Source organism: Zonotrichia leucophrys, chromosome 5, assembly GCF_028769735.1.
Source record: "Zonotrichia leucophrys gambelii isolate GWCS_2022_RI chromosome 5, RI_Zleu_2.0, whole genome shotgun sequence".
Lineage (NCBI taxonomy): Eukaryota > Metazoa > Chordata > Aves > Passeriformes > Passerellidae > Zonotrichia > Zonotrichia leucophrys.
In genome coordinates, this window is record NC_088175.1 from 41,502,605 (window position 1) to 41,521,698 (window position 19,094).

At 53.6% G+C, this 19,094-nt stretch overlaps 2 protein-coding genes across 3 annotated transcripts; one reads left to right on the forward strand and one right to left on the reverse strand.

Annotated features, from left to right (window-relative positions):
• Nucleotides 1–1,740: 1,740 nt before the first annotated feature.
• Nucleotides 1,741–9,116, reverse strand: LOC135448958 (cytosolic 5'-nucleotidase 1A-like). 2 transcript variants are annotated; one of them, XM_064715355.1, is made up of 7 exons: nt 8,990–9,116; nt 7,572–7,630; nt 6,750–6,917; nt 6,285–6,414; nt 5,664–5,786; nt 4,415–4,593; nt 1,741–3,883 (listed from the first exon to the last, which is right to left on the reverse strand). In XM_064715355.1, the coding sequence occupies exons 2-7, from the start codon at nt 7,614–7,616 to the stop codon at nt 3,581–3,583; spliced, it is 948 nt and encodes a 315-aa protein (XP_064571425.1). In that variant the 5' UTR covers nt 7,617–7,630; nt 8,990–9,116; the 3' UTR covers nt 1,741–3,580. The 2 variants fall into 2 exon arrangements, with proteins under 2 accessions (XP_064571425.1, XP_064571424.1); XM_064715354.1 differs by lacking the exon at nt 7,572–7,630 and having other exon boundaries at nt 1,759–3,883; nt 8,990–9,075.
• Nucleotides 9,117–13,037: 3,921 nt separating this feature from the next.
• SYT8 (synaptotagmin 8) lies at nt 13,038–15,807 on the forward strand. The gene is made up of 8 exons (XM_064714553.1): nt 13,038–13,143; nt 13,507–13,664; nt 13,797–13,892; nt 14,129–14,296; nt 14,489–14,656; nt 14,850–14,967; nt 15,351–15,484; nt 15,574–15,807. Exons 1-8 carry the CDS (start codon nt 13,038–13,040, stop codon nt 15,805–15,807), a joined length of 1,182 nt encoding a protein of 393 aa, XP_064570623.1.
• Nucleotides 15,808–19,094: the final 3,287 nt, after the last annotated feature.

Sequence of the window (19,094 nt, forward strand, 5' to 3'; positions counted from 1 at the left end):
CTGGGCAAAGGTCTCCCGTAACTCCTCAAGGCCAACCAGCTGCAGCCTCTGATCGCTGGGGTCACGCGCCCCACCCTGAAACAAGGGCCACTTGTTTGGCATTGCTGGCAGGACTGGGCCCTGCAGAGGAGGCAGCTGCCCTGCCTGTGGCTGAGAAGAGTAGGGGCCCACTTCCTTTTCTGGACCACGAGGGTGTCTCAGAGGGGAACCCAGACACCAGGCAGCTTTGGCTGGGGTTGTGCAGGGTTGTTGGAAAGCAGTAGTCAGAATCAAGTGCAGGTCCTCAGAGCCCCCTGTGCACTTCTCTTCCTGGAGTGGAAAGATATGAAACCCAGCAGGGTTCAAAGGGATCCTATCTGTGGTGGTGACATGGCAGTGTGGTCTGCTCCTGCCTTGCCCTGGCCAGCAAAATCTGAAATGGGTATCAGAGGAGCATGCCATGACCAGCCCCAGAAGCTAAACCCTCTTCAGGTTGCAGCAGCAGCACAAGACCTTGGAGCATCAGCAATCCCTTGAAGGAGGGAGCTTAAGATGCCTCAGAAAGCCAAAACCTGAGGAGCATCCCAAGCATAAATGAACTTATTACAGCAGCCTCTAAGACAGAAACAGCAAATTTGTCCTTGCAGCAGGGCATGAAGCTGCAGCAGTCCTTGACAGAGGGTGTTTTTGATGGCACATCATTGGAGCAGGGCAATAAGGGCAGTTTTGATGCTACAAGGTTGAACTATGGCCTGAAGCAGCTGTACTTGGCCCTATATGATGCAACCCCACAAGTCCCAAGTTTCCTTCCTTTTTTCCTATTTTGGGCACGTTTTGCCCTGTCATCCCCCACTGTGCTGACAGTGCTGGAGGAAGGCGTGTGGCGCTTTCCCGCAGTCCTAGCATCCCACACACTTCAGCGGCTCACGTGGGTCTGTCCCCACCACCCTTGACTCAGCTAATTTCCTCTCACCCACGGTGGTGACCAAGCTCCTGCTGGCCCCGTCCAGGCATCAGCAAATGTGATGGGTCAGGGTGGTAGAAGATGCTCATGATCACCTCCAGCACTGGGTCTGTGTCCCCAGCAGCAGCTGCCATGGAAGCAGGTGGCTGTGTGTGGCAGGCAGGGCTTGAGTGGGGGCTTGGATCCTGGTACTGAGCCCAGTGGTATCTGACCTGCACAAAAGTGGGACAAATATCTGCACCTGCTTACTGAGCATGTTTGGAGCATCCTGTAATTAATGTTTGTTCAGCTGACGGCTGCTTAGCATTATTAGCGAATGATGAGTGGCTGGTGTTGTTGATGTTGCTACCTCGAAACATCTAATTTCAGCATCTGCACTGAGCAAGAGGGCCATGGGCCAGATGGCTGGTGCCAAGACCCTGCCACCCTTCTTTGGAGGTGGTTTCCTATCAAATCTGTGCACATGGGCATCCCTTCCCGGCCCCGAGCTTGGACCCAAACAATGGCCACGAAGTCAGGGACAGGACCTCTGCCAGTGGCATGTCAGGGCAGCAGTTGCCCTTGCTAAGGCAACAAGTGCAGAGTCCTGTGCTCAAGGCAGCAGGAGTGAGCCTGGAGACAGGTACAAGACGACATTCAGGGACCTAACCCAAAGCCCACTGTAGGTTTCTTGTGTATTTAAGCCATCTGGATGAACATGCCAAACACCTGATAAGCAAAGGAATGTATGTAAAGCAGCACTGAGTTATCCCACCCTTCCTCCCACACTGCTAGACACAGGCATGAGGAACAAGGACTCACACTGGGATGCTTGTTTATTTATTTATTGGGGAGGGGGGGAATAAGCTTCGGTGAGAGCAACACTTGCGAAGCCTTTAAAATAATTATTTTCTGATTACACTGAGGTTAAAAAAACTAAACCAGCATCGTTTTAATCTCCTCGTCCATAATCCCGCTGTTGCCTGAGCAGCCAGTTTGTGTTTTTTGACAAGGCGTTTCTGGACAGCTGGCAAGGATTTGAGGTGCCATGTCCCCAGGCAGCACAGTGACCTCTAGTGGCAACTCACATCCAGCCCTGGGGAAAGAAACCTGCAGGTGAACCTCGCAGGCTCCTTGTTCCCCAGGAAAATTAGGAATGGAGTCCAAACTGCCAGAGGAGAGGCATCCCTGTTTGGGGTGTCGTGTGCTGCCAGGCATGGAACCGAGCACACCAGGTACCCCATGTGCAAGGAGCAGTTGCTCCTGAGACCACCACCATGGCTCTGGAGATCCATTTAAGGTTGGCCACAGTTCCCGGTCCTGCCCCAGCCCCCGCAGTGCCAGTCTGCAGCCCAGGCCCTCCAGGGCTTGCGCTGCAGGCAGCCTATCTCCCCTGTCTCCAGTGCCCTCTCCTGGTGGGACCTCAGTGCTGGGCTGCAGCCTCGTCCCTGTCTTGCAGCTCCAGGAGCTGTGTGTCCCACAGGTCTGACTCCTAAAAGCACTCTGGGCAGTATGTGGGTCTAAGGAAAGCTGTCTTCTGCTATAATCTCTTTTATGAGGAAGAATAGCTTGGGCTTTCTTTCTTCAACCCATTCACCCATTTCTGAAAGGTGTGTAGGTCCTTTACAGTTTTGAAGTCTTTCTCCCTTTTCTGAGTTTGGCTGGAGCTGCCTGAAGCACACACTAGCACATCAGTCTCCTCAGGAAACCAAGATGAGTGTGTCCAGTGAGGCACAGTCTTGAGAGCTCTCTTTAGGCAGACGGGAATAAATCATAGAACCATAGAATAATAGAATAGTTTGGGTTGGAAGAGACCTTAAAGATCATCCTGTTTCAGCCACCCTGGTGTGAGCAGAGACACCTTTCACTAGACTGGGTTACTCAGAGCTCCATCCAACCTGACGTTTGACATTCCCAGAGATGGGGCATCTACAACTTCCCTGGGCAACCTATTTCAGTGCCTCATCACCCTGACAGAAAATAATTTGTTCCTAATATCTGATCTAAGCCTGCCTTTGTTCAGTTTGAAGCCATTTCCTCTTGTCCTGTCACTACATGCTTTTGTAAATAATCCCTCCCCATCTTTCCTGTACATTCCCTTCAGGCCCTGGAAGGCCGCAGTTAGGTTACCCTGAAGCTTTCTCTTTTCCAGGCTGAACAATCCCAATTCTCTCAGCCTCTCCTCACAGGAGAGGTGCTCAATCCCTTCAGTCATCTTGGTCTGCCTCCTCTGGACTCGGCTCAACAGTCCTTCCTATGTTGCTCAATCTTGGGGACAGTCTGAGCACAGCCAAAACTAGCATTTTTTTTTCTTGCTCCTTTTATCTTGTGTGTATGGCATTAGCTTCACTAATTTCTTTGAGAAAAGTCCCCAGGTCCTACATGGCAGGTAGGTGTAGTCCTCAGTGTCACAGCAAAGGTGTCCTCCCATCCTGGAGCAGTTGTGTCTTTTGGCTTTATCCTAAGACGTAAAGAACCTCTTATGAGGAGCAGAAATACGCATCAAGCTTTGCATGGGAGTCCATGCTCCCGTTCCCTTTCCCTGAGATTTGCTTGCTGCACATTAGGAGATCTTTCCTTCTCCACCAGAAGTTTTGCCTCCAACTGACCCAGTCCCCATAGTGTTGCTGGAAGGGAGGACTGCTGGCCTGCAGCCCATCAGCAGCAGGAAGGCACCCAGGCAGAGGGAACCCCCACATTCTGGGCCCCTTCGATGTTATGAAGCCCATCATCAAAGAAAATGTGAGGCTGGATCTGGGCGAGGATGGGGCCTTTGGGAGCCCCATCCATGAAGAAAGCCTCGTCGATGGGCAGTCCCCATTCCCGGAGCGTTTTGATGGCTCGGACGCCCATGTCCCGGCCGCTGCGCGCTGTCACCAGATAGGTGCGGATGGGGGACTCTCCCTGGCCAAACTTCTTACGCAGCTTCCCGAGGTGCATGGCAAAAGCCTTCAAGGGGCCCTGGAAGGACAGCAGGACGGTTGGGAGTGTGTGGGAAATAAGGAAACACCTACTCTGCCTGTACAAGGCACTTGTTCCTCTCCCAGGCTTTCTCAGGGCGCTGCAGAGCACACAATGTCTGTGGGCTCCAGGGCTGGACAATGCTGGGACTGGGGCTGTGCACTGTGGTCCCTGGGAGGAAGGTGAGCCTTGTGGTGCTCGTCCTAATCCCAAAGTGACCAGCAAGGTACAGTGCCCCTGGGTCTGAGTCCTGCAGGGCCTTGGACAGGGACCTGTGACAGCAGGGACTTGTCACAGCCTACAAAAGGTGATGTTGGGATTAGCCACAATCCTAGATATTTAGGGCTTATTTACAGGAGATAACAGATCCATTTCCAGTGAGACTCCAGATCAGGCCCACACCAGGGACTGAACAGTGGATGCATAGGGACTCTGTAAGGATTTCTGCTTTTGTGACAATTCATGCCAAAGCCCTAGCAGGAGAGATGGCAGAGCCTGTGGGTGCCCATGGAAGCGAGGGGGCACACTCACCTCTCCTATGGGGACGGCCTCCATGGCCCGCTCGTACTGCACTGCCCCCTCCAGGCCCTGCTCCTGGAAGATCTGGTCTGTCTCATCTGAGAAGAGCACGGCGTCCCCGTCAAACACCACGCGGAGTGGAGTGCTGGGGGCCTGCACCTCTTGCTGGAAGACGAGCGCCGCCGAGACCCCTGTGAGGCAGAGCAAGCTGGGGTCAGGAGGGACACCCCTCCCTGGGGCACCTCATGCACGGCCAGCTGCTCCCGACACATCTGCTGCAGCCCTCACCCACATCACCATGCCAGGGCCTCCAAGTCAGGGAGCTTTCTGGGGCAGTCAGCCCAGCCTTTCCATGGCTGTGTGATCCCCTGAGAAAGGGCTGCTGATCAGAAACCGAGGTCTGGGCAGATACTGAAGTGTGGTAAGAGATGGTGGGTGGTTGTCAAGGCATGAGCAGCCCTCCTCCTGGTGCTTGCTCACCCTGCCAAGCCTCAATCTTTAATGCCCAGATTTAGCACACTGTGGTGTGAATAATATGGGCTGGCATCTCCATTGATTGTGGTAATTGGCTTAATTACAGTCTCTTCCTACAAGCTGCTCCCTGCCCACCCTCATATGTGGACCCAGGCTCCCAGATGGGAGACACTTGTCAGGGCAATGATTCTCTCAAGGAGGTTCCAGGAATGTGCTGTGTGGTGAAGGAAAGTCCAGACTGCAGATGGCTTGCTCCTGACCTTGAAGGACAGTGGCCAGCTGATGTACTCATACCCAAGTGAATTAATAAGGAGGTGATTAACCCCATTAGAGGAGTTGGGGAGACTGAACTTCCTCTGATTGAGGTCAGACACATGCTTACTGAGCACACAGAAACTCTGCATGTACCAAAACAGCAGATTTCTGTGGCATCCTCACAGAGTCCTGGGAATCACTGATAAACTCTCACTGATGAATGGAATTGCAGTTTTGGTTAGAAAGGCTTAAATGTCAGGCAGAGAATGAACAGCCCATGGCAGAGCTGTGCTCAAAATGATGCATAATGCACTCAGTGACTTGTGAGGGCATCTGAGCAAGCCTGGTGTGCTTGCAGGCTACTGGTAAGGACAGAAAAGGAGACTGAACTGTTCAGGACTGTACTGGTAATCAATGTGCCATTCACCCCTGGTCCCTGTGAAATCACAGGCTCTGGTGCTGTCTCTTGGTACTGAGCTGCTTGTAAAAAGGGTGGTGGGTTTGGGGACATGGGATGGAGGGGAGAACGTACCTCTCCGGAGAGCATTGCAGACATCTGTCCTGTCAGCTGAGAGGAACAGCTTCACACCGTGAGACTTCAGGTACTGTGTGGAGTCCTCATCACTGACAAAGCAGAACTTGGAGATCTCCAGCCCTTCAGGACAAGGGATGTGAGAGAAGACTTATAGATCAACATTCTCCTCACAGCCCCTCCCTGGTCTCCCTGGGTCTCAGTGTGCTCTTCTGCAAGAGCTCAGGGCAATGAATTTCCCAGTGATGTATGGGGAACCTGCCTGTGTTCTTGCTGCATCTTCTTGACCTGTTGTTGCTCCTATAAAACTGCAGAGTGCAGGTAAATATTCCCTCCATCCCCTCCTTAAATGAGCATTCCTCCTGATAGCACTCTGGGATTTAGAGTGGCTTTTTTAAACAACTTTTTTTATTTTCAGTACCTGCCTGAACATCCCCAGGCTGTGCAAAATGCTGTGACCTCCTGGTGTGAAAGATATGGCTGAGGAGAGCTGGGCTCCATGAGAACCCCTTCCCCCTGTATCCCCTGGCTCTGTTTGCCCCTGATGATCCACTGTGGTGCCTGATCTGCCCTGCAGTCTCCCAGGGGCACCAGGCCTGGCCAGGGATGGGTCCCCCTTACCGTAGTGCTTGGTGCTGTTGATGATGCGCACGCCGCTCTCTGGGCTGTTGTTGGAGAGCACCAGGATGTCAAAGAGGTTCCTCTCTGCTGGGTTGCTCTCCAGGATTTTCTTGTTAACATACTGCACTGCCTGGGAGGAGATGGGACTCTTTTAAAGAGGCATGACTGCAGTACCTTTGCAGGGGTTCTTTGCAGTTACGTTTAGTGGTTTGTGCTGCATCTGTCAGCTACGGCAAGGCTGGCGTGTTATGGAGAGCCAGACAGAGCAACCACCCTGGAAAGGCCGGGGGGAGATGGACTGGTCAGGAGAACAGGTCTCAGTGCCCTGCAATGAGACCAAGAGATCAGCACAGGCTGATGATGTGACACCCTGTGATGGGAGCTGAGACTTAAAGCTGGGAAAGCTGATCTTTCACCACATCCTGCAAGTGTCTGCATGTGCCCCATGCCAGGTGTGGGGCTCACCTGGATGAAGGCAAAGGCTGTGCCTGGTGGCAGGGGCTTGTCCTGGTTGGCCTGTTGGTGCCTTGTGTACTCCTCCTTGCCCTTCTCCAGGTAGAGCTTGTGCTCCTCCTCCAGGTTGAAGATGGCTCTTGTGGTCACAGCAATGACCAGTGCCGTGCTGGGGTCTTTCTGCAGGACAGGGAGGAAAGAGGAGTCAGGGGACAGCAGGGAAGGTGCTCAGGGAGGTGGGGTGAGCAGGGGGCACCAACCAGAGTGGTGGGGTTGGGTGCTGGAGGTATCACCCCTGTGTCACGGTTCCTGATGCCAGAGGTACCACACCCAGTCTTCATCTTCAGGCCACCAAGGATGGGGCTGGCAGTTGTGAAACCCTAACCTGTCTGATAAGTGCCACATGCTCCAAGGACAGCTCACACTGAGGGGATTGCTCCATAATTTTGTTCTTTGTGGGGGCAGCACAGCCACAGTCATCTGTTTGAGCTGCGTTTCTCTGTGCATAGTGGAGGTACTACCCTTTGTTTGTGTCTGTTCTGGACAGCTGAATAAAGTTTCTGTGTATGTAGAGAAGCTGCTGCTTTCTTCCTGTCTGCTCCAAAATTTAAGTGTGAGCAAATGTACCTGCCCAGTCCAAGCAACTGGAAATCACATGGACTTCGCTGGGACCAAGAGCCCAGCAGCCCTGGGACAGCCACTTCTGCTGACACCCAGGCACAAGCAATTCAGGCCACCACAGTTCTGGGTTGTGGTGTGTTCCCTTCTGCGGTGGCATTTCAAGAGTTGGTTTGGAAATACAGGATGTGTGTTTTGTAATGGACAGCCTTTTACCTGGTTTACATTGGTGTTTATGACTGTGCTTTTCAGCTCTGCCATCTTCAACTCTCAGCCTTTAAGAGAAAATACAAAATTAAACTGGAAGATTATAATGTAACCAATTTATAGTCATTCTTGAGAGGGGGAAGAGTGGAAAGGAGACAGGAAACATCCTACACACCAGTACAGCAGCTCAAATGAACCCGTTTCTGCTGTCAGCAACTTTCCTCTGAGAAAAACTGTTCTAATAGTTCCAACTACATGTGATGGAAAAATGGCTTTTCAAACACAGATCACTGCTTTATTTTTACTTCTGTTTTTCTCGAAGAGTATTTTTCTCTGTGTTGAACTGCTGAAGGTTGTTGTGGAGCTCTTTTCCAAGCAAAACAAGGCTGTCTTTAAAAGCCCAAGTAGGTTTCTAGTTCACATCCTTGTCTTTTTTGCCACTTTTGCTTGAATCGTGAATTTGTATCTACAAATGAGGGAGTTCACTGCATCAATAGCTCATTTGCAGCTGTAAAAGGCCAGAGTAAGTAGAAGTGTGTGGTGAGGGCTTGGATAAAGGCTGAGACTCCTGCGATGGAGTTGGTCTGCCCCTCCACAGCCCTGTGAGCCAGTCAGACCCTACCTGATTACTGTACTGAGGGGCTGGGCAAACAAAGAGCAAAGCCAACATGCAGTGTAAAGGACAAGTCAGGGTATCCACAGAGACCTGTCTTGTGCCCCAGTTTTATTTAATTAATGTTTATTGTTCAGGCACTGCAAAATGTTGCCTGAGCCAGTAAGCACCACACTTGGCTGATGCCGGCCGTGAGAGCCACAGCCTTGCCATGGGGGGCTCAGAGCTTGCATGTGCACTCCCCGACTGCCCGAGGAGCAGAAAGCCCTGCAGCAGGGCTACTCCCCCAGCCAGGGCTGCCTGGGAAGCCAGGAGATGCTGAGCATCGCTCTGCTTCCTCCACCCTCTGCCCCATGCCGGGAAGGGGTCTCCTCCCAGAGAGGGTGGCAAACACCAGCCCAGCGCAGGCAGGAGCTTTCCTTTGACATAATTCCAGCCAAGTATTCTCTGACAGTCAAAGTTAAATGCGAAGGGGTAACGGAGCTGAGCAACCCTTCCTGGCGGGAGAATCCACCTCTAATTTCTGCTTCGCTCTTCCAAGCACTGCAAACCAAGCCCGACTTCTTTCCATCTCCCTGCCCCGACAGCCCGCAGCGCTGTTCGCACGCAGACACCCGGACCCGCACAGGCACACGTCTCGCTGCCAGAGCCCAGGAAAGCATTCCAGGGGGTGCTGCTGGTCCCCTCCCACGGCTGCCTAGCAGGGAGCAGGTGTTACCCCCTGCACACAGACAGGGTTCTGCCCGAGAGAAAAACGCTCACTCACTCACTCACTCACTCACTCACTCACTCACTCACTCACTCACTCACTCACCCCGAGCGCTGCCTCTGCTCCCGGCCGGCCCGGCCCGTCCCGCGGCAGCATCCCGGCCGTGCCCGCTGTTTATATTTCCCCCGGCGCGCTGCAGGAAGCGGGCAGCAGCCGGGATGGGCGCAGCTCCGCTCCCCGGAGCGCTGGGATTTGTAGGCAGCCAGCGGGTTGGCGTCCTGCCCGGGCAGACTGCATTTCCCGGCTGGCATTGCACAGGATCGCGGTCACCGGGGCCTGGCTTCGGACACGGCCGCGGTCACCCTGGGCAGGGCTCTCGGCGCTGTTCCTGCCTCCGCAGCCCTCTCGGCGCTTGTGCTCAGTGGCTGATCGCTGTCCGCAAGCCGTGATGTCTTATTTCTGCAGCTGGAGTGTTTATAGCGTGCCTCCAGTCCTCTCATTTCCCAGCCCCTGAATGGTTGTATTTTTGACCGAAAAAAATAGGGGTACCTGTCCGGAGTGACTCTGGATGCAGGGATGCGGGGGGCAAAGGCAGGTGCAGAATGTGGCTGAATGCAGCACGTTTGCCATTTTACTGTAATGATTTTGGGTCTCTTTTCCCTAATTTTCTGAAAGCCGTGTGTCACTTGCTATCCTGAGCAGGGTTGATTTTGGGGCTAGGATTTTACTTTTCTGGGTAGGCTGTGTGGCACCCAGCCCTGTGGGGCTCATGGTGCCAGGATAGTTCAACACCCTTTTTCTGTCCAAGACCGTGACTGTCAGGGATGTGGCGGGGAGAGGGTGAGGGAGAGGGGCTCAGGGACCCAGGACCATCCTGCAGCTTTTCCTTTGCCCCAATGCTGGAACAAGGTCCTCTGCTGCAGCCTGCCCAGCCTTGGAGACCAAATGGAGACCAAACTCACATGCACTAAGGCTGAACAGTTGTCCACCTGCATGACATCAGGCTGTCACCAGGATCACCACATCTCCTCCCGAAAGGTGAGAAGGCATCAGGGTCCTGTGCAGCTTGGTTTCACTGAGGTCATAGAATCATAGAATGATTTTGGTTGGAAGGGTGCTAAGGATCATCTAGTTTCAACCCCTTCCACCAGGGCAGGGATGTCATGCACCAGATCAGCTTGCTCAGAGTCCCATCCAATCTGGCCTTCAACACTTCCAGGGATGAAGCCACAACTTCTTTGGGCAACGTGTTCCAGTGCCTCATTACCCTCTGAGTAAAGAATTTCTCCCCAAGACCTGAATATCTTCTCTTTTAGCTGTCTCTAGCAAACCACCTGTTGAAAAGGCTACTTACATGCTCAGCTTTTAGTGTGCATATGCAGACCCCCTTTCCCTGGAAGATTTAATATTCCCTATTCCCCCATCCCCATATTGCATTTCTCTTGTGCATCCCTTGGGACTTCCAGTTTAGAGCAAAAAGTTCTCCCAGAGGTTGGCTGCAGCATCATTCCTGCAGCATCATTCCTGCATCTCCTGCTCCTGGAGATGGTGCTTTCCTGAGCATCATGAGTGCAAGGCCCTTGTGAGTGTGGCTATTTTTTGGGTGGCTGAAGGGCAGCCCTCGCCCCTCTCCTGTGGCTAGGCACCCACTGTGGCAATGCCTTGGTAGCCATGTGAAAATCTGGAAGAACTGGTGAGTCAGGGTGGTGGGGCAGAGCTGGGACAGGTCTGGTTTCTGGGGCATTTCCCATCACTACCTCAGCCACTAGACACTGGCAGTTTTGCAGTATGGCTCCCTGCTTCTGACACCACCCCAAATTTACGTGGCAATAAGGGCAGGTTTCGGGCAAACTTTGCTGAATTGGCAGCAAGGGAAGAAGTTTACAAGCATAAATTTAATGCAGTGGAAGCCTGTGAAATTGCTCCTGGCTGTGTGCCTGGTGCTTCTGTTGGCGCTGGAGGATGAAACCACCCAAGCAGTATCCCCTTGTCCTGTCTGTCCTTCCTGCCATGTTGCAGTAGAGCATTCCTGTTCACCCACACACACGTTTTACAGGCCCTCACACAGTGCATGCCCTGAGGGCCAAGGAGCTGGGCTTCCCAAGGGCAGAGATCAACAGGGATGGATGCAGTCATGCACCCATCCCCTTGAAAGTGTCCATTCCCTTGTGCTGTGCCTGCAGCCACACAGTCCAGCCCAGCATCGCTGCAGGGATAACTTGGAGAAGTGAATTTCCCAGTGCCTGAAGTGGAACAGCAATGCCCTCCACCTTCTGGCAGGCAGGAGGGCAGGTTTTGCTTCCTGGTCCAGCAGGGAGTTCCCCGCTGGCTTTTCGCCTGCATGAACACTGCTTGGGTCAGCGGCGAGGTGGGGCCGGCAGAGCTGCTGGGGCCACCTGTCTCCTGAGCTGGCAAAGCAGACTTTCCTGTTTGGGCTGTGCAGTGTAGCCACCATCCCTTCTGCACCCTCAACTGCGTGCCCGCTGGGCTCCCATCTCACCCACAGCATGTCCCTGCCACATGTGCTGGCTTGACTGGAGCCTGGGCAGCAGGGAGGGCCGGCTGACGCTGCGAAGGACACCTGTGGGTAAGTCTGGATTTGGGAACCCCATCAGCTCAGGGTGGGAGTGAGAGTCAGGGTTCCCCCAGCCCCTTTTCCAGGAACATGGATGCTCGATGCTCCCAGCAGACTGCCCACTGAGACTTTGCCTCCGGTGCCAGACTGCAGCAGGGCTGTCCCCATCATTCCCAAAACGGTAGCTCAGTTCATTCTTTGGGGTTGGGATAAAGGTTTTTTTAAACCAGGGTCAGTGTTAGACTAATGTGACACAGCCTGTGGCGGACAGAATGCACTGGCACTTTTAATTGTGTGTTGGGCAGATGCCTGCTTGCCTGTGCTGTCCTGTCCACCCTTCACTCCAAAGCTGCAGCCTGGCACCTCTAAAATATCTGAGCAATGCTGCGGGTGTCCAATGACACAGAAGTCCCTGGTGGCCCTGGACGAGTCATTTAACCTGCTCCTCATTGTCCCAGCAATGACAGCACAGGGGTGACAGTAATTCCCACGTCTGTCCAGCCCCATACCCACATGCAGCAAAGCACACTGCTGGAAAAAGAAAGGGTGCTTGCTGGCTTTGCAGGATCAGCAAAGGGAACTGCAGATGTGGCTCCCTGCTCCCAGGGAGGATCCCCATGCAAGGAGCACCTTGGGATGGCTTTGCAGGCTCAGTGAAGGGAACTGCAGGTGTGGTTTCCTGCTCCCAGGGAAGATCCCCATTCAAGGAGTACCTTGGGATGGGCAGAGCGAGGTGGAGTTGGCTGCTTGAGCAGGACCCAGGCCGGGCAGGAGGCTGGGCAGCCCCTGGCACAGAGCTGCCAGCCCGGGCACCAGGGCTGGGTGCCACCCGTGTCGTGGTGGCCGCAGACCCGCTGCTCACCGCGCAGCACCGCTCCGGGCGCACCTGTCCCGCTGACGCGAAAGGAATTTGGTTATGAGGAAGTGTTCATGCTAGAATAAGAGCTCTGCCATGGGGAAAGCAATGCTGTAAAACCATCCTGCTTTAAATTTGAAGCCTTCCCTGAGGCTGTGTCAGCGTTGCCATGTGCACAGGCCGAGCTCACAGAAAGTTTCTGAGCTGATGTGGCCCCAGCCCGGTGACAGCACCGCCACCAGCTCCTGCAAGCCCAGGAGCCAACCTTACCTTAGGGAAAATAGCCAAAAAGGGGTGTTAGCTAATGATGGGGCTCTCCTGGAGCTGAGCAAACCCTTCAGCTCACTGTGCCTGGCCAGGGAGGAGCCAGCACAAAACAGCTCTTGGCTTTTGTTCCCTGCAGCCAAGTGATTCCTCTTCTCAAAGCGCCCTGGAGCCCCAATCTCTCTGCTTTCAGCAGGCAGAATTGCAAGGATATGAAGGAGAAGGCTGCATGGGAGGGGCCGGCTGGCGCAGAGCCCTCCCTGCCCGCAGCTCCCTCCTGCTCCATTTCACATCTCATTGTCAATGTGGCCAAGCTCTAATCGCTTACCCTGAGCTCTATATTTTAATTGTGTTTGTTCTCATTAGAGCCCTGGGCTATGGACAGCACATGTGCTGCTGGAGAGGAAATCCCCACCCTGCTAATTTTGCCTGTGTTCCCAGGTCACCCCAGATTAGCCATGGCAGTGGCAGCCAGGAAGGGCAGGACTACAGCCTCCCCACACACCAGCATCACCACCACAGCTTGGCCAGGCTCCCTGGACAGCTGGCTTAGCTGGATTCCATGTGAGTACAGCGTCTCTTGCCCTCCTCTCCCAGGCAGCATTACCTGCTGGGGCTGCTGGAGTCTGAGGCTGGGTATTCATTTCATCCTCCCTTCAAATTCCATTTTCTAGTGGGCTCCATCAGGGAGGTATTACTGCAGAGTAGTACCACACTGCCTCAGGAGCAGAGGGTATCTTTGCTACCCATTTGGGGAATGGTTTTCAGTCTCAGTCTCCCTGCATGGGCCTGTCTAGGATTCTAGGGGCAATTTTGAAAGTACAACTCCTTAATGTTGAAGGACCAGGAAGAGGTTTAAATGTACTCTGTATGTTTTGCTTGGTTTTAACTCTTCTATCCAACTCCACTCCCTGAACATCGCACCAGTACCCAAATGGGCTCTCATCACCATGGCTGTGGCAGGGACCATTCTCCTCCTCCTCTTCCTCATCTGCATCATCAAGTGTTGCTGTACCAAGAAGAAGCCCAAGAAGAAGGAGAGAATCGGCTTGTGCACCGTCAGCAACCCCACGACGATCAACCTTGTGCGTTCTGCCTTCCCCTCAATCTCCTCTCCCTCCCTCCCCCTGAGGTGTTTGCTGCTGCACTGCCCGGCCCCAGGCATGGTGGGAGCACAGCATGGCAGGGACATGGCTGAGTGTTGCTCTCTGCCACAGGTGCAGCCTGAGATGGAGGACCTGGAGCAGGCAGTAGAGCAGAAGCGACGAGGAAAGCTACAGTACTCCCTGGAGTACAACTTCCGCATGCAGGAGGTGGGGATGCTCATGGCCGTGGCACAGCAGGGAAAAAGCCATGCTCTTGCATGGCCACTCTTTGCTGCCCACTGAGGTGAACATGCCCTCTCTCACCTGCCGGCAGCCCACTAGCTCTCAGGCCTGCATGGTGTCAAGGCGTTCCTCAGTGTTGCACTCACTTCCCATTGAGCCCCCACTGAGCTGCCTGACCCCATCCTTCTCCACCCGCTGACCTTGTCCTCACTCCTCTCCAGCTGAAGGTTGGTGTGAAGCAGGCAGTTGAGCTGAAGGCCATGGACAGCGGAGGCACATCTGACCCGTATGTGATTGTCTACCTAACGTCTGATAGGAAGAAGAGATATGAGACCAAGGTTTACCGCAAAACCCTGAACCCCATCTTCAACGAGAGCTTCACTTTCCAGGTACAAACCAAAGCCAGTGATGTTTTTCTGGTCCCATCAAGAGTGTTGCATAGACACTGCTCCCTGGGCAAAAGCCTCTCAATTCTAGGAGATGCTTGCACAGTCAGGACCAGGAATGTGAGAGAGGAATACCCTTATGGGACAGGGCCACCACTGAGGAGTGAGTCCAGGCTTTTGGGTCCTCCCCTGCAGGTACCCCAGGCTGAGGTGTCTGAATCCACACTGGTGATGCAGATCTATGACTTCAATCGCTTTTCCAAGCATGACATCATTGGTGAGGTCCGGCTGCCCCTGGCCAGTGTCGACCTGCAGCATGTCATCGAGCAGTGGAGTGACCTGGCAGTGGCCAGTAAAGTGGAGGTTGGTCCTGGTGGGTGGGAAACTGCTGGGAAGGATGTGCTGTTGCTTGGCTTGCCATCTCCCCAGGAAGTAAGCCCTTAGGGGCAAGCTCGAGAGTGGGGGAGACTCAGGAAACCTGGGGCCAGCCGGGTACTCCAGCCTCAGGTGAGCTGGCTCCTTTGCCTGGCACTAATTACTGGCATCTCTCCATCAGGAGGAGCATCTGGGTGAGATCTGCTTCTCGCTGCGCTACGTCCCCAGCACCGGCAAGCTGACCGTGCTCATCCTGGAAGCCAGGCAGCTGAAGCGGATGGACTCTGATGGACTCTCAGGTCAGTGGGGGCTGCTTGTGCTCAGACCTTCCTATTCCTGCCCAGACCTCAATGGTGGCACCTAGAGCTGCAAAGCCTTGAAAACTCTTGGTGTTAAGACCTGCTTCCTGCTGCGACCACCATATTCAGCCCTTGGCTGACTCCCAGCACAAATACTCCAGCTTTGAGCACTACTGGAGGTGTCTCCTAGGAGGAGATGTCATGGCTGGATTGTACAGGGAGCTTGGCAGGAGGAAGCGAGCTCTGAGGTGGCTGTGTCACCATGAGGAGTGACAAGTGGGATGCCATGGTCTCCTTGGGAATGGCTGAGGAAAGCTGTTTAGTGGCTGAGTTCCTCAGTCAAAAACTGCCACTTGTGCCAGGTGTGCCCTCTCTCTCTTCAGATCCTTTTGTCAAGGTGCATCTCATACTGAACAGGAAGAAATGGAAAAAAAAAAGGACAAGTGTGAAGAAAAACACCTTAAGCCCTTACTTCAACGAAGTGTTTGTTTTTGAGGTGCCTTTCAGTCAGATCCAGGTGGGTTTCCCTGAAGTGCCCGGGGCTGAGCAGGTCCCCACTGCAGCAAACCTCTTCCCACTGACCCTCTTTCTTGTGTCCCCCCCCAGAATGTGGACGTGGTCATCTCCGTCTGGGATCATGACAAAGTGACCAAGAATGAGCCCATTGGCAAACTCCTCCTGGGCTGCCGAGCCACGGGCAACCAGCTGCGGCACTGGTCCGACATGCTGTCCAACCCCCGCCGGCCCCTGGCCCAGTGGCACATCCTGCAGCCCCCAGAGGTGGTGGACAAAGCCCTGGCACTGAAGTCCCACCTCAAGCTGCCCCTGCACTCCAGATAGTGGGGGTCTCCTCCTCCAGCCAGGGAGCAGGATGGTGGGCTTGTGGAGGAGTGAGGGGCTTCTGCTCAGCAAGCCCTGGACATGTTGGTCCCAGCTCATCGTCAGCAAAGAGGGGACTGGGACTCCTTCTGGCCAGGAGATGATCTGGCTGCTGGTGCAGCTTGTGCTGTGTGTTACACCTGGGACAGGGCAGCTCAGCATCCCAGGGGAGGGCTGGACATGGAGCAGAGGGTGCTAGAGGGGATGTCATGGGTGCCTGAGCCAGCTCATCCCAACTGCTCTTGGGCTGGAGGGGAAATACACAGAGCTTCAGGCTCATGCAAAACAGAGTCCATTGATATTTATAAAGCAGAGGGTTAACATGCTGGTGGCATGGGTAGGAAGTTTCTTTAGAGGTGAATAACTTGGCAAGAAGTGTGTTCATGTTTCCTGTGAAGGCTTTTAAACAAGACCAAGATATTGAAGAATGTAAGAGGCTTGAGAGAAGGAATACAGGTGGATGAGGAAGGTGTTGGAGATGTTGGACTAGCTCTTTAGTGCCTCTGCAGTGTGTGCTCTGTGTCCTGGTACAGGCTAAATGAGAAGCAGTGTGGCTCCACACTTAGCCCGTTCTCAGCCCATGATGATTTGTGCACACTAAGATGTGACTTGGGCTCTGGCACTCACCAGTGGCCAGCCCTGTTACCACATGGATGAAGGTGCACAGTGTCAGCTCCTTTTGCCTTACATGGTCCTACATGAGTGGCACAGCAAGGTTTGCACCTCTGGCACCTGGAGGCCCTGCCAGGGTGGAGGGGCTGGGGCTCTTGCTTTCATACTGTCATCACACCACCCTGGGAAAGGCTGGCTTGCAGCCTCACGTCACTTCTGGGCAGGTTTCATGTTTAATCTGGGAGGTTTTTTGTGGCCACATGTCCTGCCCCACCCTGCTTTGTGGGGCCTTGGTGTTGGGGCTATGTAAGCAAAGATCTCTCCTAGAAGGATGAGGGCATTGAAGCGGTGCTGCTACATGCCCTTGAGCATGCTGCACTTTGGGGTGACTCCAGAGCAGCTTCTCTGAGCCATCTGCAGGAGGAAGCTCCCTGCACTGGGAATTGTTCCTGTTCTAAAATCCTTCTGCTACAAAGCAGCCGCAGAACACAAGATCTGTGCTCATGCTGTGGAATTTTGGCCCCAAAGAAAAAAGTCCTTTTCACCACAGGGAGCTGCAGGCTCAGTGCTAATAGTTATTGCCTGGACTCTGGAGGGGAGAGAGCCTGGCACATTAATGAAAAGCTATTAATATTAAAAAGCACTTAATCTGTGATTACCCAGAGCTCCACAGAGCAACTATCCAACAGTTAAACAAACACGAAGCTGAGGAAGATTATGAAAAGTCTCGATAGAGATTAATGACCTGAGCTTAACCATAAAAAGCTGCTGCTGTGTCTGCCTCCTGATGAATATTCTCCAGGCTTCGCTGTGGCCATGAGGAGGGGAGAAATGACAGGGTGGTTTGGAGATGACTGTAACAAGTGAAGTGTGGCTTCTGCTGGGGAAACAGCATCTGCTGGCAGCCGCTAATGAGATGGAGGAGGAAATCAGTCACCTGAGAAAGACTTGTAAAGGGATGTTTTAAAGCCTCAGCCTTCAGTCTCAACATTAGAATCAGCCTAGAACAGGCTGTGCAGAAGGGAACATCTCTGAATTGGGTTTGAGGTTCCAAATCTATTGCCAGGTTGGTTTTTGGTGATGCTGTTGTGGTGATTTAGGGCCATGCAGCATCCAGAAATGGCTTTTGGAACAGGCAGTTCTTATTTTTTTGCGTGTGTGTATGTGTGCTTTTTCCAGTCCCCCTATTTTGAAGTCATAGCCTTGAGGTTCACTGCATAATTTACAGAGCTGGGCATAAAAATATGTGCATATTAGTCCCAAAACAGATGCAGTTGAAGGAGGTGCAGAGACAGCCCCTCCTTGAGAACCATTACTTACTCCCCACACCAGTGCCTGCCCCTTGTCTCTCCAGCTCTGGCCTTGCTCGGTGCCCGGATCGGCAGCGCAGTGCTGGGTGAGCAGGGCTGGAGAGGGGAGCCCGTGGTGCTTTTAGGGGAAAGGCCAGGGAACGTGGGAGTGAGCACCCAGCTGGGCTGGCTCGGGGCAACCTGGAGAGAGCCTTTGTGCAGTAAATCTCAGCAAACCGAGTTGTTTGTTCAGGAGGGAGAGGCGAGCAGGTGGGGATGTTCTCCACCCAGCTCCAGTTTTTAATGCACCGCCAAGGCTGCTTTTCCCCTCTGTCATCATTTCTCCTTCTCAGTAAGCCTTGAGTGCTTACAGCACGGCTTTGAGCACTCTCCTCCTCTGGCAGGATCCTCTTAGTATCTGCTGGCAGCTGTTTGAAGCAGGGCTGGTGGATCTGGGCTTCATTTCATGCCTTATTTCACCCCAAATGAACACAGCCTGCTCGGGAGCCTGCTTGCAGGAAGGCAGACAGCTCTGTCTCGTGTGCAAGCCACCTCCGTTTCACCTCCCTGTGGCCTTGGCAGGGGTGGCTGTCCCTCATCGATCAAAGCCAGATGTCTGAGCATCTTCTGCCTCACCAATGCTCCTCCTGCACTTTGGAGGGTGGAAGATGAGGCAAGAAGAGAAGTAAAGGAGGGGGGAAACCAGCTCCTCCTCAGCTTCTGTCTGTGCTGCATTCCCGTGCCTGCATCTAGAGGGCAGGGCAGGACGTGCTCTGAGCTGGGTCTCTGTGTCATCGGGTCCGTGGCCCCATTGGAGCCTCACCAGCCACGATTTCTTCTTCTGGAGATGCAGCCCGTGTTCAATAGGGAGAGAAAGCAGCGATGCTGTGCGAGCCCCTTCCCATGGCTGCACAGCCCCTTGGTAGCCGTGTGGCAATGCTGGAGGTGTCTGAGGGGCTTTTGCCAGGAGGCAGGAGCCAGCCCTTGCCTGATCCTGCACCACAGGGGCAAAGAGGGTTTTGCTGGTGGTTAAGGGGGGCAAAAGCAGGCATCCAGTCCATCCAAGGTGCCCAGGTAGTGGCTGAGGAGTTCCTCTCTCTGCATTTAATTAGCAGCATGGCAGGGCAAAAATCAGGGCTTGGGCCAAGCAGAGGTCTTAAAAGACACAAGAAGCACTGAAAATGGAAGTGTTTGTTATTAAGATTTATAATCTCAATTATTTACATCCAGATCCAAGGCTTCTGACCTCCAGCAGCCCCTCCAAAATTAATTATTCCCTCATTCAGTGATTTTTTTGTTATTTGTCCCTGCACTCAAGGAAATCAAATGGGAGGGCTGCACAAGGAG

Excerpts from the sequence above, each read along its gene's own strand:
- SYT8 (XM_064714553.1), top strand. The coding sequence starts at position 13,038 with ATGGCAGTGGCAGCCAGGAAGGGCAGGACTACAGCCTCCCCACACACC. Across the intron at positions 14,657-14,849 it reads CAGTGGCCAGTAAAGTGGAG|GAGGAGCATCTGGGTGAGAT; the intron begins GTTGGTCCTGGT and ends TCTCTCCATCAG. Across the intron at positions 14,968-15,350 it reads GGACTCTGATGGACTCTCAG|ATCCTTTTGTCAAGGTGCAT; the intron begins GTCAGTGGGGGC and ends CTCTCTCTTCAG.
- LOC135448958 (XM_064715354.1), bottom strand. The coding sequence starts at position 9,040 with ATGCTGCCGCGGGACGGGCCGGGCCGGCCGGGAGCAGAGGCAGCGCTC. Across the intron at positions 6,918-8,989 it reads GAGCAGAGGCAGCGCTCGGG|AAAGACCCCAGCACGGCACT; the intron begins GTGAGTGAGTGA and ends CCTGTCCTGCAG. Across the intron at positions 4,594-5,663 it reads CTGCAATGCTCTCCGGAGAG|GGGTCTCGGCGGCGCTCGTC; the intron begins GTACGTTCTCCC and ends TCTGCCTCACAG.